This window comes from Melopsittacus undulatus, chromosome 1, assembly GCF_012275295.1.
Source record: "Melopsittacus undulatus isolate bMelUnd1 chromosome 1, bMelUnd1.mat.Z, whole genome shotgun sequence".
In the NCBI taxonomy this organism is placed as follows: Eukaryota; Metazoa; Chordata; class Aves; order Psittaciformes; family Psittaculidae; genus Melopsittacus; species Melopsittacus undulatus.
This window is the reverse complement of record NC_047527.1, coordinates 101311097-101328796: the sequence shown is the minus strand read 5'-3', so window position 1 is coordinate 101328796 and position 17700 is coordinate 101311097. Positions and strand designations below refer to the sequence as shown.

Here is a 17700-nt window from a genome sequence, read left to right as displayed (position 1 = left end):
AGAACAAGGAAAGGCAATTATTCATGTGAATGAGAGAACATGAATCATAAAAGAAAAAAAATTATATCTATATAATGCAAACATGCAAGGTCAATCCATTGTATTAGGCGACACAATGAAAGGAGATTTAAATTGTAGGGTAAAGCTACATACCGAACATACAGTACGCTTGGAGTTTTGTTTTGTGTTTTTTGTGGGTTTTTTTTTTTGTTTTGGTTTGGGGTTTTTTTTGTTTGTTTGTTTGTTGGTATAGCTGCCCACATTGTTTGTGAGCAGGACTTCATTTCAGAGCCCCTACCCCAGTGTCTGTCAGCTTAATGTAGAGAACCCCAGACCCAGACGACAACACAAAGAACCACCTCCATATCAAGGCAGATTTGCCGAATCCCTTGGGTTTGGAACAGGGATGCTGAGGTGTGACTGTCCAGGCTCATCCAGCCCTTGGACACTTGCTGCTCATTCACATGGAAAGCAATGAGTCAAGTGAGACCATGAGCACATCAAAACAAAAGGCCTGAGTGACTAGAGCTCTGTGACTGGCAGATTACAGGTTACAGTGAAGGAATTCAGGAACACTGCCAAGGTACATCAGAATGGTTCTAGAAAAGCCAGAGCTCATCCACAGTTCATGCTTGCAGGAGACTTTTAAGGGCTGAAAGAAAGTGCTTCTTCTTGAACATTAGTGGTGAAATGCTGACCAAAGAAAAAGTGGCCTGTTACTCAGTGGAGCAGGTGACTTTTTAAAGGCAAAGACACATAAGGTTAAATTAGCCATTTCTTCTTTGCCTTACTTGTCACTGACAAGGTCTCCCAGGTCTCTGAGATCCTCTCCAAGAAGATGAACTACTGGCAGCGAATATGGTTGAAGTGTGAAAGCATGATTTATCCAGTTCCATGGGACCACATGGGCTTCATCCATAGGTGCTGAGAACTGACTGATGCCACAGCAAGGCTGCTCACTATCATCTTTGAAAAGTTGTGGTGATCCAGGATGGTCCTCAATCACTGATGAAAGACAAATGTTGCACCTGTCTATAAAAAAAAAAGGCCAAAAGTTCTACCCTTCAGCCCTCCCTCAGTTTGTGGGGAAATGATGAAACACATCCTTCTGGAACTCACTTCTGAGTACATGAAGGAGGCGGTGGTTATTTGGAACAGTCCATGGCAATGGACATGGTGGTCTTGGTAGTCAGTCACATGAACACCAGCAGGCAGTGTGCCCTGGCAGCAAAGGCAGCTGACAGCATCCTTGGCTTTATTAAAAGGAGGACGGCCTGTTAACTGAGGAAAAGTGACTGAAGGAAATTATTAACCCCCCTGGATCTGTACTCATTATATGAACATCATTTGTCGACATGAAATGTCACATACATTTTTGGCACCCCTGGTACTGGCACTGATCAACTGGATTGAGTTCATTAGAGAGGCATGAAAACAGTCACGGGCTGGAGTACATGTCCTGTAACATGTGGCTGAAGGAATATGGCTTGTTAGGCCTGGACAAGAGAAAGCTGCAAGGAGGAAGAGACCTGTTAGACTGACTGAGTAAGGTTCATCTTCATAGACACAAAGAAGCACAGAGAGATAGTGCTAAATTGGAGAACTTGAATGATACCATGCCCTGACTATTCCGGGTTATCACCACAGTCATCAGCTTGAAGCAGCACAGACGAACAACAGCCAAGAGAACTCTACTAACGTACCCAGAGAAAAAGAGCCCCTGCTGCAGCTCCTCTTAGGGTTGTCACAGGAGAGCCATCAAAGAGAGGACTGAATCACGTTTCTTTCTCATGCGTTCAACTCTATTTCTCTACACCTCTGCCTGAGCTAAGGGCTGAAAAGATAGGCAACAGAAAGAAACAGCAGCAGACCTAAACAATGCTCTGGCAACAAAGAGCTCAAAGAAGTTTCTTTAACCCCTCACCTACCAGTCATTTCCTGTACAAATCAGTCACTCTCCAAAACCCTTATTTACAAAAATGCCTTTTGTTCACAAAAAGTTTATGTATTTCATGTTAAAAAAAATCTTTATACATTTCACTTTCTTCTTTAACATACAATGAAATGTTCTGCATTTAAAAAAAAACAAAACACAGGAACATTAACTAGTCAACTAAAGGTAATCTTAAGCAGCATATAAAATCAATCTTAAGTGCAATTATGTTCTCCACAGCACAAAGAAAAGAACAAGGGGAGACAACAAACTCCAGCGCATACATAATTGTGTGCAATTATACAAGCAATACATAACTTGTTCTAATTACTTTGCATTGATATCACTCCATTGTATTCCGAATTCTGTATCAAAAAGGTGTCAGCCACCTCCAGGTGTCTCTGGAAAGCTAGATCTACTCCACTCATTGTGCATTACTCACTCTGGGAATAATGGTATTTACAGATGCCAAAATGTTCAAAGAATATTTTAAGAATTCTTTCCAGACCTCATATTTGCTGTATTTCTGGAACTGTCATTCACATTACTGACAGCATTTCTCTTAGTCCCTTAGCAGAAGAATGTTTCTAGACAGTAGCTAGTGGTGCTGAACTAGTCAAATTAAACTACGTTCCATGCTGCTACGTGAACAGGCAGTGAGCTCAAAGTGTCTACCACTGCTGATTCTCACCAACTGGGATCTGAAAGCTGGGATAGTAGTATTTCTGAGTTTGATGACTAATTAAACCCATAAGCCTTTAAGGCAGCTCCAGCTACTGTTACCTCTCTTGTAAGAAAAAAGGTATCAAAATCTGGGTACAGATAAACAGTGCTGTCCTTTTTGCAAATGCACGCTACATCATGTACTATAACAACACAAAATGCCAGTAAGTTAACACATGCATGGCAGACAGCTGGGACAGCCAACACGCTGTTTGCATATCCAGTTAATGGAATGGATGGTAAATTACCTCCCCTGATATCCTGAAGGCACACAATAGTTTAGTTCCATCGCAAGGCAATCTTTTCCCCAGATGTCCCCAAAAGACATATGGAGAAACTAACTAAAACTTTTGCAAAATATCATCTCCATATGCTCTCCAAGAACCTGCCAAGAGTCCAGCACCTTCTGACCAGGTTCTTTGAAATACTCCACATGTGGAGGGTATAATGTTCCATATCAAATTTACTTATTCATAGGTATTTGATGCTACACAGAATTTCTGATTTAGCAGAGCAATGTAAAATATTTTAATACCAGAATACAAACAAAAGTTACATTTAGCAAAATATATCAGGTGCAATACGCAGTTCAATCACATCACCAGTATGATCCCCATTACCGGTCTCTATAATATGTCCACTGTTGTGAACTGGGCACCACTGGTAACTGGGAAGGAATACATGGGTTAAAGCCAAGTCAAGCCTGCTGCTCTCTTCAAAATGACTTCATGAGTTGTTTAGTTTTTATACTCTCTGTTGGACTGAGCCATGTATACACTGGCCCTATGCTGTTTGGCTGACTCAGGGAGACATTCACACTCTTCTAAAGAACTCAAGGAGAAATACTTGCACCACTCAACTGCTAACAGGCATTTATCTAAAACAAAGGTTTATCCAGTCCTCTTCCTGTTGAGATGAAATGGGCTTATTTGCATTACTCTCTGAGCTTCATGAGCACATAACCTTGCCAATCTCCACTGACCATTCTACCATTGTAGGGGTTTATTCACTAAGCCACATTCCATCCTTTGTCAGCCACAGAGCTGACATACATGTGAGTTCAGGCTGAGATTTCAGCTGACAACCTACCAAGTAAAATTATATAAAAACCAGTTACTTGTCTTGCAGATACACTATCTGATACCTCTACAACACAAAACCAACTCATATAAAACCACCAGGTCTGGAAGCAGTTAGAAACAGCTGACCTGGCTGAAGAAGAGAAGCAGGGAAGAAGGGGAAGAACTGCTGTATGTGAAGCAGCAGCCTGAGTTCAGAGATCCAGTACACAATAAATGATGGGCCTTATGGGTCAGGACCAGAAGGAAGATCAACAAAAGGGCTATTGTTGTGGGGATCTATCACAGTCTGTTCCATTGAGAAGAAATGTCAACTTCTTTAGAGAACTGTAAGAAGTATCATCATCACCACGTCCTGCCTCTCACGGGGGATTTTTTAAGCACCTCAACGTTTCACAGAAGAGAAATGTCATTTGGCACAACCAGCCCAAAAGACTTTTGGAGTGTGTTAACAATAATGTTTTGATGCTGTGCTGGATAGACAAGCTGATGAAGACGGGTGCTCTGATTGATCTCCTACATATGCATACGGAAAAAAACAGTGAGCAATGTCAAAGTCACATGCAAAGTCCTACAATTAGAATAAGATAAACCTACTCAAAAATACAGCCAGAGTGTTGATTATGCAAGAAAGCAACTCTGCAGAACAGGATCCTGGAAAGCAGGTAAACAAGATGCAAATGAGTTGGTAGGGTGCACTGGAACCCAGCCACATACTATAATGCACGAGTAAAAGCGCAAACGCCCCTCTGTGAAGCACTCCTGAAGTCATATATGGAATACCATGTTTTCCTTTCACCACTACTCAGTTTAAGAAAGAGTGAATAAAGTGGACCAAGTACAGCAAGGCACCAGTGCAGCAATTTTAAGGGGCTGAAGCACAAAAGATGCAAGAAGTACTTGGGATGGCAGTACCTGCACGGCCTAAAAAGACCAGGCAAGAGTCTAGATGATACAGACAACTAATGAATGTGGGTTAAAGAAAAGGCAGAACTAGACTTGTTTCAGAAGGCACAGTTAAAGGGCAAGATGAAACGGTCAGAAGCTGAAGCACGGGAATTTTTAACCAGATTAGGGAAAATATACGAAAAGCAGTCAAATATTTGACAAGGTTGCCTAGGCTGTGGAATCTCCATTCTGGGACAATATCCTGCTTTGAGCAGGATACCCAGCTACAAGACCACTCCAAACTAAATCAGACCCTCAAGCCTGAAGAGTTATTCACCACAATACTTCCAGTTACCATATATTGTATTGCTGGCTAATGCAGGTGCCATCTGAATGGAAACACTCAAATGCTGAATGCTCCCCCCTTAGACTTTGCCACTATGAGAGATCAAGCTTAATCTAGCACCTGCACTTTTGTTTTATACAAGAGTTCAATTTTACTAAAGAATATATACTGATGGTCCTGAAGAAAGAAGGCTCCAGGGAGACTTCAGCACAGCTTCCAGTGCCTAAAGGGGCCATCAAGAAATACAGAGGGACTTTTTAAAAGGCCATGAGGCAATAGGACAAGGGCAAATGACTTTAAACTGACAGAGGGGAGATTTAGATAAGATCTGAGGAAGAAATTTTTCCTGTGAGGGTGGTGAGGTCCTGGCACAAGATGCCCAGAGAATCTGCAGCTGCCCCATCCCTGGCAGTGTTCAAGGCCAGACTGGATTGGATGGGGCTTTGAGCCACCTGGTGGTCTATTGGAAGGTGTCCCTGCTCGTGGCAGGGCAGTTGGAACCGGATGATCACTAGGTCCCTTCCACAACAAACTATTCTGTGGCTCTATGATATGGTTAAAAACTGCATTAGCACAGGAGTAGTAGATTGCAAATTAACTATGGGTCTGCTTCATAAAAAAAAAAAAAAGAAAAAAGAAAACAAGAAAACAGTGCTTGACTCTGATTTAACATTCCTTTCCCAAAATTTAAAGCATTCCCATTATTTAAAGCAATTACTGGGATGCTTGCCGCAGCGTTACATGACGAGCTTTTCCAGTTCGAAGCTGCTCCTCGGCATCCTTCCAGGGGGAGGAGTCCTCCCTGTTGCCGATGACACGATCTCCACAGCAACCCCCCCCCACCCCAGACAGCGGCCCGCTGCGCCGTGGGACCGCGGCCGTTCCTCCCGCACCGGGAGCTGTAATGCCGGGAGGCGAGAACGGTTTGGTAGATGGAGCGAAGAAAACGCACCCTAAGCACACTTTGAGTTAAAAATGGAGAACTCCTTTGTGGAAGAAGTGGCTGCATCACTCATCAGAGAATTTCTCAGTAGAAAGGTAACTTGTCTCGATTTTCTACAGCAAGTACAAATGAGAATGGCACATGAAAAATCTAAGGTACTAATAACAGACTGAGGAATGCTGGGGGGAGGGAGAGAGAGGAGAGAGAACGACACGGAACTTCTTCAGCCTTAAAGCAGCCACACATGAAGGGCAACGGGCCGGGAAGCATCGGCACTACATTTCCCACAAAGCCTTTCTATTGCTGAACACGGAGGCCAGCATCCGCCTTGCTTGGGAAAGCCCGAGCCTCCCACACAATACGCCTGCAAAACCTGAGATTAAATCAAGAAACGCAGTTTCAGGGTTGTTTTATTTATTTTCGTCACCAATTATCTAGCTTGCTGTTGCCGCTGTGTTTTCAAGAGGCACAGAAAAATTCCCAGGAGAAATATTAAAAAAAAAAATATGCAAAAGGCAAATGGTTCTAGAGAAACTGGTAACTTTTTTTTTTAATTTATTTTTTGAGCTCTTTTTTTTCTTTTCTTCTTTTTTTTTTTTTTTTTCTCTTGATTTTAAACTTTTCTGTTGGTGGTGGTTTGGTTGTGTTTTTCTCTCCTCCCTTCCCCCCCTCCCCGGTTCTCAGCAGTAGCTTGTCAGACAGCAACTTCGGGAGGGAGGAGGGGAAGGGGACAGGGAGAAAAGGAAAACAGAGACCATTATACTTACCCAAACTTAATGCTGTAAAAGGAGTGTGGGACTGAGCATAAGAAAAGGCATCTTCACATTTCACAGTGGAAGTACCAATCACCCTGTACTTATGTTGAATCCTAAGGAAATGCTGCTGATGTCCAGCCCTGTCAGTTCTCCCATGTCAGGAATGAATTAGCTTGTACCAGAAATTAAACAGCCAATTGCCTTACTAAGTGCTGCACAAGCTTTAATTTTCTTCACCTGTTTTTCATCCAGTCTCCAAATGCACATTTTCAATGTTTGCGAGCAAAGCTGATGCATTTGCCAACAGGATTTCAGATGCAGAATTCATTATTTGCCATTTACTGCCAGAAGAGTGAGAGGCTCAAATCTGTCAGTTCACAGATTGCAAAGATTTTTTCAGATGAAAGACATACATTTCTGAGTTAGACAAATGTCAAGGTAAAACTGAATAAAAGCATAAAATGAAGGGGAATGCCCTGCACATACACAGGCCATAGAGTTTACAATACTAATACACATTTGAACTGCCACATCTATTTTCTACAATAGACTTTGGAGTCAAAACAATAATCCTTCATGCTTCTGCACAAGCATTCCCCTGCTTCCCCTGTATCTTCAATACATATTGGAGCCAACTGTGATTATGATCCTTTATTTACCACAACTTATCCATCATTCCCTAAATCTAAGCCATCAAATCCATGTGCAGAAAAATATATCCTTTATTATAACAATAAACTTTCATGGAAGAAATTCAGACTGTTTCAAAATGGTTTAATGCACAATAAATCAGGCTCTCCCTCCAGAAAGGGAGATGCTTGTACATTTTGTCACTGAAGTGCCCATTTACGCTGACTAGAGATTCAAAGTAAGTGAGAACATCTGAAGTCTCCAAACCAGCTGATGTTAGAGACACCTCACTGATTTCCAACCCAAGACTCATCAGAGTAACTTCAATTCATGATAAGGGTTCTAAAACCACTGACAGCTGGAGCACATTTATGTTCAGACTTTGGAATTACCCATGTCAGAATCACATTTATAAATAGCTGTGTCACATCTTGATGTCAAAAACAAACACACTGTTTCTGGAAGTGTTTTACCTGAAGCTGATGTTTGCTGGGGCCTTCATACTCATCAGGAAGTTGTGTGAGGCTGTTTAACAGTTGAAGGCACTTTTATGGAGGCCTTTCTTGTTTTGTCATGCCCAGTAATTCCCATCTCATAGCCAACACAGCCACCTTAATTATTTTCTCTCTGTGGGCTGTAATAAGGCAAGACTGTACCACTAAAGTACAGATTCTAAGGGTTAGCTTGTTATTAATTACTGCCATCCAGAAGTTTAATATTACATCCAAAAAAGTCATAGGATCATCGAATAGTTAGGAAAAGACCTTAAGATATATAGTGCCACTCCCCCTGCCATGGGCAGGGGTGCAAGTCAAGACTAAAAGATTTGTGAAATTGTATTGTCTCAAGTACTCTGAAGTCTGACACTTTTCCTTTTCAGGGTTTGAAGAAAACCATAACCACCATGGACCAAGAGCTTCCACGTTCTGAACATAGCATCAATAACAGGAATGAACTTCGGAATGTCCTGCATCTGCACTCCTTGTACAAACACAACAAGGTAAGGAAACAGATGCTGATCCCGAAAATCTGGGGTCAGATACCATGAAACTATGCCAAACATATCAAGACTGTAGTATGTCCCAATGGAAGAGAACTCCAGCTTTCATCTGGTACTGCACTGCTGTGGGTGCACCAACAGTTCTCTAAGGAATGGAGAGCTCAACATCTAGGTGAGACTGCAGTTCACAGGATGAAGCTGAGAACCTGGCAGTTCATAAACCCTTCTACAAACTGCAACCTCCAGTAAACCAGGAGCAGTTACTTATGTCAGTACTTTTTTCATCATCTTGGCTAGATTATTCAACTGTGGAAGTACCTTTACATGCCCATTTTTATTTGCAACTTTATTTAAGACCTGGCAGATTAAATTATACTTCTAACATTTACTATTCTTTGAAATGCAATATAGTCAGCAATATTTGATAAGAGGGACATCAACAGATCATTTCCATTTCCAGTTTACTCATGACTTAAGGCACCACAATGCTTTTGGCAAGCAGCATATTATTCTGTAATAGATCATTTCAAAAATATCTATCAGTGTAGTTCATAAAACCACAGTTTTGGTTGGAAGGGACATCAAACACCAAGACCATCAAGTTCCAACCCCCCTCTCCGCAATGGTCAAGGACACCTTCCACTAGACCAGGTTGCTTAAAGCCCCATCCAACCTGGTCTTGAACATTGCCAGAGATGGGACCGCCACAGCTTCTTGGGGGAGCCTGTGCCAATGCCTCACCACCCTCACAGGGATGAACTTCTTCCTAGTATCTCATCTACATCTCTCTCCTCTTTCAGTTGCATCTCCATAGAAGTCATTGTAGTGTATTTTAATTTTTGTGTTAGTTTTTTTCTAAATTAAGTTCTCATGTACGTATGACACATTTTCCAGAGTACTGCTGAACAACAGTGTAACAAGGGGGTGTTGGCCTATATAATTAAAGAGCTCTTATGCACATGTTAAAACTTCTATAATCCATGCTTCTTAGCAAGTTCTGATGAAATAAATGACAAATACTTAAGTTAGTCACTAAAAATTCTTCTAGTGCATTCTTCTAAAGTTGACCAGGTAACATTAGAAAAGGTGTATCCTAGCACAGTTACCATACTTTGCGATGATTCACTTAAGTAAGGAATGATTGTAACAGGTTGTTTTTTCTGTATCACGCTTACTTCATTTAACACAGCAACACCTTCAAGCTCTCTATATTCCCCAGCTCACATCTACTTCCTTGGATTGTTTGGACAGTCACCTACAGGATGCACCCACAGGCAGCTAACCCTAAAAGTAGTTAGTGTGTTCAGCTACTGCACAGGTATAAAAAGAATATCCTATCTTAGACTAACAAACAGTTTCAATAGTCACCAAGAGGTTTATTTTTCCTTTTGGACAGGCAAAGGAAAACCCACTGAAAACACTTCTTGAAATTATTACTAACTACTTCCTTGAGCACCGTGGGACTTCCCGAAGCATCAGTTCAAGTTCTGCTTTGTCAGCCCCTCAAAGTAAGAGCGTAACATCTTACCAGCCGAACTTACCAGATGAGGATCACGTGTGTGGGAGTGCCTCTACACTCGATGAAAGCAGAACTCAACCCCACAGGTAGAGTCTTCTCTCTCTTAATCTTGTCCAGACACTATTTGTTTTGTAAATTAAGTAAGGTAAGTAGTATTACAAATTTTATCATTTATACCTTCAGTTACAGTACCTCTTAATAGTTATCCTAGTAACACAAAGCTTAAGTTTCCAGATTCTTAAAATCCCCTACACAAGCCACCCTTTAGAAATGCTTTTATATTCCCTACCAATTGCAAGGACTGATAATCTCAATTACATCTTTCAGTCACTGAAGGACATAGGAATTTAAGCTTTAATGTCTTACAAGTTGGAAATGTTCAAATTCATGCATACTCTGATGAGAAGTTAACCATCTGCACTCAAACTACAGGTATATTCATGCCTTATATAGTCAAAAGCAAAGCATACTATCTTGAATTCAGTTGTTACCAACAGTACAGGCTATTTTCATCTCGCAAAACACCTGGAAACATGAATAACTAAATATTCTGACTGTACTTCTTAGTGCCTCACGGTGGATTAACAGCCCTAACTGTGCTGCAGTATAAAGCTTTTAAAATGGGCAAAAAGGAATAATTCATCTTCCCACCCCTCTCAGGGAATTAACCTGATTTTATTCCTCATATGAAACGCAGCATGGTCCAAGTAGCTAAGTCTGAGCATCGGTGCTTGCAAAACCCCAGCAAGTCTTTTGTTATAAAGAAAACCAAGTTTTTTAAACTTGATGCTACTGAGAAGCGACACTTGAAAAGGAGGCAGTACAAAAGAAGTAGCTGCTTTTCTGTTTCAGATACAGGAGCTTTTAGCATGTTGACAAGTGATTTTTCTCTCCTTAACTGATTATATCCCATATCACACTGCTTCCGAGCTTGCACATGCCTCATTTTCTCCTCTTCCGCAGATGCTGCAAACTGTTCCGTTCCTCCTGCGAGCCTCTCCAGCATCCGCAGACTTTTCTTGCTACAGCAAAAAGCTTTTTATGGCAGAGGAATACACTAACACTCTGTGTAACAAACAGCAGCACCCAGCACAGTTAAATGATCAATTCCCAGCCCCTCCCTACCACCAGCAAAATGGCAACCGCTTCCCCACCATCCTACACATGTACTTATAGCTCGTCTAGTGCATGCATATTGGCAGCTGAGCCCTTTCCTCCCTTGCCAGCCGCGGCAAAGCGACTGTTTGGCAGCTGTCCTAGAATGGCGGTCATTGTGCCGGAAGTGGCATTATGGGTCTACTCTGCTTTAGGCTGGAGGCTGCTCTATGGTTTTAAGCCTCCGCTGACGGGGAAGGCATGTGTAGTGTGGTTGTTTAGTTCTGTCCCCGTCATCATAAATGCACACACATGAAAAGAATTAAAGCCCCACATGCAGAAGCAGGAGGTGTATGTGATGGAAGTGGGATATATCATGGTGTTGTGAGAAATACAGTGCAGGTGAAGCATTCCCTCCCCACTCAAAAAGAAAATAATAAAAAAAAATCTGATTTAATGAAAATTGGAAATCAGAAAGTGAAAAGCAGAAATACCCAACTTTTCATGTGTATGAGCTTACCAAGCCATGCTGAGATCTGCCAGCTCCAGAGGAGGCAAAATCCTGTATTGATTTGCAGGTTTCCATATAGAATCATAGAATAGTTAGGGTTGGAAAGGACCTTAAGATCATTTAGTTCCAACCCCCCTGCCATGGGCAGGGACACCTCACACTAAACCATGCTTCCCAAGGCTTCATCCAACATGGCCTTGAACACTGCCAGAGATGGAGCATTCACAACCTCCCTGGGCAACCCATTCCAGCACCTCACCACCCTCACAGTAAAGAACTTCACCCTTATATACAATCTAAACCTCCACTGTTTAAGTTTCAACCCGTTACCCCTTGTCCTGTCACTACAGTCCCTAATGAAGAATCCCTCCCCAGCATCCCCATAGGTCCCCTTCAGATAAATCATGTGTGATTTTGTATGTGCTTTCTTGATTTCGTCAGCACAAACCTAACTGGTTATGTCTTCCCAAAGTGGGAGATGACAAAGTTGGCTGGAGGTGCAAGGAAGGAAAAATGGGCTGAGTGGGTGTGATGAGGGACCATGGGTTTCAGGGTCTGTCCTGATAAAAATCAGTATTTGTAGCTGATTTTTCTTTCTAAACCAGCTGAGAATCTGACCCTCAGGCTCCTGGGCAGGTGGCTCCATTTCTTCCTTAGATCACGTCTCATTCCAGCCATTCTGGTGGCAGAGCTGTAGGAGAGGGCTGCAAAGCTGCCGTAACAAGACCTGTCGTGGGTAGGTGATGGGTTAGGTTGGTCATGTCTGATTTTAGCCCACAAAATGGACCACTAGAAGAAAAACCATGGGAACATGCAGCTCTGTGATCCTCCTAGACATTTCCATCCCCTTTGGCAAAGGAAAAGTCAGACATTAGCAGGTCAAACTGCCAGTGCCTGAAGTTAATTTTAATTTCAACTGTCTGGATAATTTTTAACAATGCTTTTAGGAGTGAAGAGTATGATCAGACAGGTACTCTTCACTTGTTACTTATTAAAGAGTCTTCTTTCCTCTTAAGTTACCTCCTCAAGTCTTTTTGAATGTCTGTAACAATTTAAACAATCTCTGAGCTGAAACACCATCCTTTGGCAGTGAGGGGTTACAGGGTCTTAGGTCAGGAATAACAGTCCTCAAATGCTCCTCACAGAGACTTATCATGCTGCCTACAGTTACATATGCACCGTATCTTAACAACACGAGACATACTACATCAGAAACCAGTTTTTAACTGTTTAAATGAAAGGAATGTTTTTGTTGTACAAGATACTTCAACTCATGAAATTCCTTTACGAATGAAATAGGATGAAGGAAAAGATCCTAAAGTGAAAAAACAGTTCAGTGACAGTTATCATAAAGAAGGCTAACATTTTCAAGTTACACAGAATATAAATTTGCAAACTGACCCAAAGAGGTCTCAGTGAAGTGGGAGATACTCAGTAAAAGAGCTTCCATTTAAGAGTAATCTAATACTATGCAGACAGTGAAACATCCTGATGAAGAAAATCGGACTCATAATGATTTCTTATGGGGTCAAATGATGACCTTTTTTTTGTTAATAAGAACATGATTTGTTAAAATATATTTCTAAGAAAGAAATGTGTATAGTGTTGTAAAAATGGTCTCAGATCCATGGGAAACTCACCTCCATTTCAGAAAACCTTATTTATAGCATTCTATATGTGTAGGAAAACATGCAAATATGTGAACTACGCCTTCTGTTGCTGCCTGAAGGAACAGGCTAAAGACTATGGAAGAGGTCAGATGACAGCAGCATAGTAACATGTTGCCAAGGAAAAGCACAAGTCATAGAATCATAGAATACTTAGAGTTGGAAAGGGCCATCAGGATCATCTAGTTCCAGCCTCCTGCCATGGGCAGGAACACCTCACACTAAACAATGTAACCCAAGACTGTCCAGCCTGGTCTTAAATGCTACCAGGGATGGAGCAACTTCTTGGACAGCCTCTTCCACTGACTCACCACCCTCACAGTAAAGAACCTTTTCCTTATATCTAACCTAAACTTCCCATTTTTAGTTTGAACTGAAATAGAAAAGTATATTTCTTACTAAAGTGTTGTACATTAGAACAAAGAGTGAAAGGGGCCAATAGTGTCAGTCTTAAGTTAACGATGAAAAGAGATGTTAGCAAAAATGTTACCAAGTTTTCAAACTACTGAAACACAGAAGACAGAGGAGGAATGGGAATGGCTGGTGGTAGCTTAGAACCTGTTTGATATGATCTATATAGTTTGCTTTCTGTGATGGCATGGTAAATATCAGAAATGTAAGATTAAAGCGTTACAGATACTATAACCATTTCTGACACATAATAATGATATTGAAATAGTGTCCTGAAGGCCTACATATAGATGTGAAAAGTGATTATATTTGAGTACTGTTGCTAGATAACATGTAACTTAATTTGACAGCAGTGATTTAATTAACTGAAAGATGTTTTCATTGATTTTATTGTGCATGATTCTGCTGTTTTGCCTTTTTCTGCCTTGTAGATATAATGTTGAGAATTCACTAGATAAAATCTTTCCATCCAGAAAACATCAACACAAAAGTGAAAAATGCCACACAGGGGCAGTACACAACACTCAGTTACTCTCTGATGGGGATAAGAAGTTACAAGATAGTCGAGAAGATTTAAAAGCAGCAACGGTTTCCGAGGAGCTGAAATCCACAGTGAAGGAGAAGCCAAGGCCCAGGTCTAGTCTCATTGTCAGAGGAATGATGGCTGGACCAGTAGCAAGTTCACCTGAGGTGATTTTCAACACTTACAAGATACTTGGTTTGGCCATAGATTTTATGTATAACCTTTTGTGATAAAGTAATTTGCAAATGACAATAAAATTACTTTTACATGCTAACCCATTAAATTGGCAGTCTGAAAATATGTGGTAAGTTAGAGAAATGTTTCTAGTTAATACAGAAATTCCAGTTGTTTCAGATATAGCTACTGCAGGCAATACCCTCTGTCTGTGATGTTAGGTTAGAGAATTTCTTTATAGATATTTTTGATTCTTGTTATCTCTTGATGGATGAGATTTTCCATTTTCCTAGAAAAAATGCTTTTTTATCTTTATGATATCTACGGCTTTCAAAGTTTCCTTAGCCGTGGGTATCACTTTTACTATTTCTTTTTTTTTTTTTTTCCTTCCCAAGATCCCACATTTAATCAGTAGCAGTTTGGAACTGAAAATTACTTAGTTAGAAACATTTCTAAATTGGTCCAATCAGACCATATTCCATCAGTAAGTGCTTTCAAAACACAGTTCTAAAAGTCTGGCCTCTTTTTCTGCATGCTGCTTTTATCTGGATAGAAACTTTCCCTGTGTAAAATTAGGATTGTAACAATATGAACATTTTTGTTCTTTTTTCACAATTTTGAACAAATAATTTAAATAGTACTAAAGAGAATATGGAAGTTAAGTTAGTTGGATTTTTATAAATATCTCTGATTTGGAAATAAAGACTAGATACCTGTAGTGGGCAGTTTTTCTAGTAAAATGTCCTTTTTTTCTGAGTTGGGTACAACCCCTAAATTAAGGTTTTGGGAGTTAGTTTGTTGATGTTCTTTGGTAAAAGAAAGCAGTTTTTAACAGTGTGTAGTACCTTTAATAGTATTAAAGTTTAAGTAAAGCTGTACATCTATCTTTTTATAGTTTAAAAAAATCTGATTTGCTATATAATCTGATTTCTAAAAATAAACAAATTTCTTAACCCAGAAATCAGTGATAGAGCTTTCCTTTTTTTTTCATGTTTATGTAAAGATGCTAAAAGTTTAATGATACTTATTTCTAGGATCTGCAAAAAAGGAGGCTTTCAAAACGATCCACTAGCATAAGCAGCACAGTACAGTTCAAGGCTGAAGAACATGAAGGAAGTGACCTGAATGTCCCACATACTGATTTTCAAGAAAGCAAAGGATCTTCAGCACAAGTAAATACGGGGTTCACATCAAAGACTATGTCAGGTTTACACACAAGTTCAGCCTTTGAAAAACTAAGAACCATCCCCAAAGATACAGATGACTCTTTTGCCAAACTGCTGACTGAAAGAGAGAGGACCAAGACAGAAGAAAGGAAATCACTTCCAAGCCTTGGTACAGATAGCAATGAGAAAAGCCTTAAAGTGAGTGCACCTCACAGACATTCAGGGGCTGGAAGAGAGAAGAGAGAAAGATCCTGCAAGAAAAATGAGAGTTGGTTGTCAGGCCATAGGTAAGAATATCTGTAAGACTATTACACTAAAAGGTTGAGGGAGTCTGATGCAGGACTAGGATTGACTGAACTATGCCTTCTGATTTCATTGAGGGGGAGTGGCTGGAAGAGATGGAGATACTGAAAGGCAGAAAAGTTGGTTTAACTTACTAATTTTTGACATCCCATACCACTCATGACCCCTTTCTTTGTTAGTGGAGGCACCCTAGGAGTGCTGTTTTCTGTTTCCTGCTTCAAAAGGAGCTAGTTACTAGTTCAGATTTCAACCAGACTGGCTAAAATTCTTTGGAAGGCTGTGTCTGACCCAGAAAGCTTTTGTACTAGCTTCACTCAGCTGTAGTTGGACATGCTGACACTTCCTAACTTATGGAGCAGTAATTGTGGAGTATGCAGAAAGGGAGAAACTGGACTGAAAGGGGACTGCCCCACTGTACTATTTTGTGCAATGTACTGTGGTACTGTGCTCCATTGCTATAGTAAATGGCTTGTCCCTGGGAGTGTTCAAAAACCATGTAGACAAGGGACCCCAGTGACATGGTTTAGTGGTGGATTTGGCAGTCCTAAGGGAATGGTTGGACTTGATGATCTTAAATCAACCTAGTTGATTCTGTGATTCTACAATTCTATTTGAAATACTTTCCTCCTTCCTTCCGAGGACTGGTTTGTTTTCAGGAAGAACAGAAGAGGGAGCTATTTCCTAAGCAGAGTCCAACTAATCTGTTTTCAGCTTATAATGAGGACATTCCTGCCAGGCGATTTGAGTTAAAGCCAGTAGACCATTTGAATTCACGCTGAGCTCCGAGCTCCTGAAAACTCTCACTGAAACCAGCAGGGCTGCTGATACTCCTGAAATTAAGTGGAAGTAACAGAGAGTGGAAGTGAGCCTCCAAATAAACACTGACCATTACAATATAAGGCCTGGCTCTTGCAAGGTTTTTATATCCCTTTGACCAAATCCCGCAGTGTTTGAGAGCCTTTCAGGATTTGGCCAGAGTGCTTGAGCATTTCGAGGCATGAAAAATTGCAATATATTTTTAAATTAAATTTTAAATGAAATTTTTAAATTTATTTGGATATTTGTCTAGATCCTTTTTCGTTCTCTGTTACTACCTGACACCTGACCACTCTGACATTAATGCTAATCTAGGTATTTAGATGAGTAGCTGAAAATCTATATAGGCTTACCACAGCTAGTTCATTCCAAGGCACCTGCAATTCTGTTTTTGTTTCCCGTAGAAAAGTGAAAATATACAAATGTTATATTTCCTTCCATTTGCTGTACTTTTCATTCTCTTTTCTCATATGCAAAAAAAAAAGAAGGAAAAAATTGCACACAGGCAGCAGCCATCCATTGTCTCCATATGAGACAAAAAAAAATGAAGCAAAACCACTGCCACACTTCAAAAGACTATATTATTGAATAAATGTTAAGTAGCTGAGTGGGCAGAAATACCTGTCTCTAAGTATGTCCTGGGGAAATACAGATCCACGGTATTTTGACTCACATGTTTTAATGAAAGAAATGATCATGCTTTCTTTCATCAGCTATCAAATTCTTAGCTACTACATGAAGTGTGTGTGGCTAGGAGGCTAGATTTGTGACTTGATGTTTCAGTCTTATAGTATCAACATGAAGCTAGGCCTCTGAATACCTTATTTCACATAGAAGTTTGTCCTCATTACAAATTGGAGGTTCTGACTTTCTGCAAATAGATATAATTTTGATTTCCTGACAAGATTTCTTGACTTGGATTTCTGTGATGACCCAAATTAAGTGCTTACCTACAAAGAGGGTCTTTTAACCTGGGCAGAGCCTTGAATGGAAGTGGGGAAAGGTTCCCTGTTACTTAAATATCTTGAGGTAGGGTCAACCCTCCCTTGAGCAGGGTGGTTAGCCCAGATGACCTTCAGAAGTGCCTTCCAACCTCGACCCTTCTGTGATTCTCCTTAATGCTGAATTCCCTATAAGGAGGAAGTATTTAGCATTAGCTGAATACACAGAATAAAGAATGAGGGTCTATATTGAAATGAAATTAATGATCTTTAGGAA

General features: G+C 40.5%; 1 protein-coding gene across 2 annotated transcripts in view; it reads left to right on the top strand.

Annotated features, from left to right (window-relative positions):
• The first annotated feature begins 5822 nt into the window (after nucleotides 1-5822).
• The window catches only part of MINDY4 (MINDY lysine 48 deubiquitinase 4), a 74059-nt gene continuing 62181 nt past the window's right edge, over nucleotides 5823-17700 (top strand). Inside the window, exons 1-5 of one of the 2 annotated variants that reach the window (XM_031049848.2) lie at nucleotides 5823-6007; nucleotides 8178-8297; nucleotides 9694-9902; nucleotides 13974-14190; nucleotides 15232-15650. In XM_031049848.2, the coding sequence (XP_030905708.2) occupies nucleotides 5945-6007; nucleotides 8178-8297; nucleotides 9694-9902; nucleotides 13974-14190; nucleotides 15232-15650 (1028 nt within the window). In that variant the 5' untranslated portion in view covers nucleotides 5823-5944. Of the gene's footprint in view, nucleotides 6008-8177; nucleotides 8298-9693; nucleotides 9903-13931; nucleotides 14191-15231; nucleotides 15651-17700 lie in introns of both variants that reach the window. The other variant, XM_005150015.3, reaches the window with a different exon arrangement.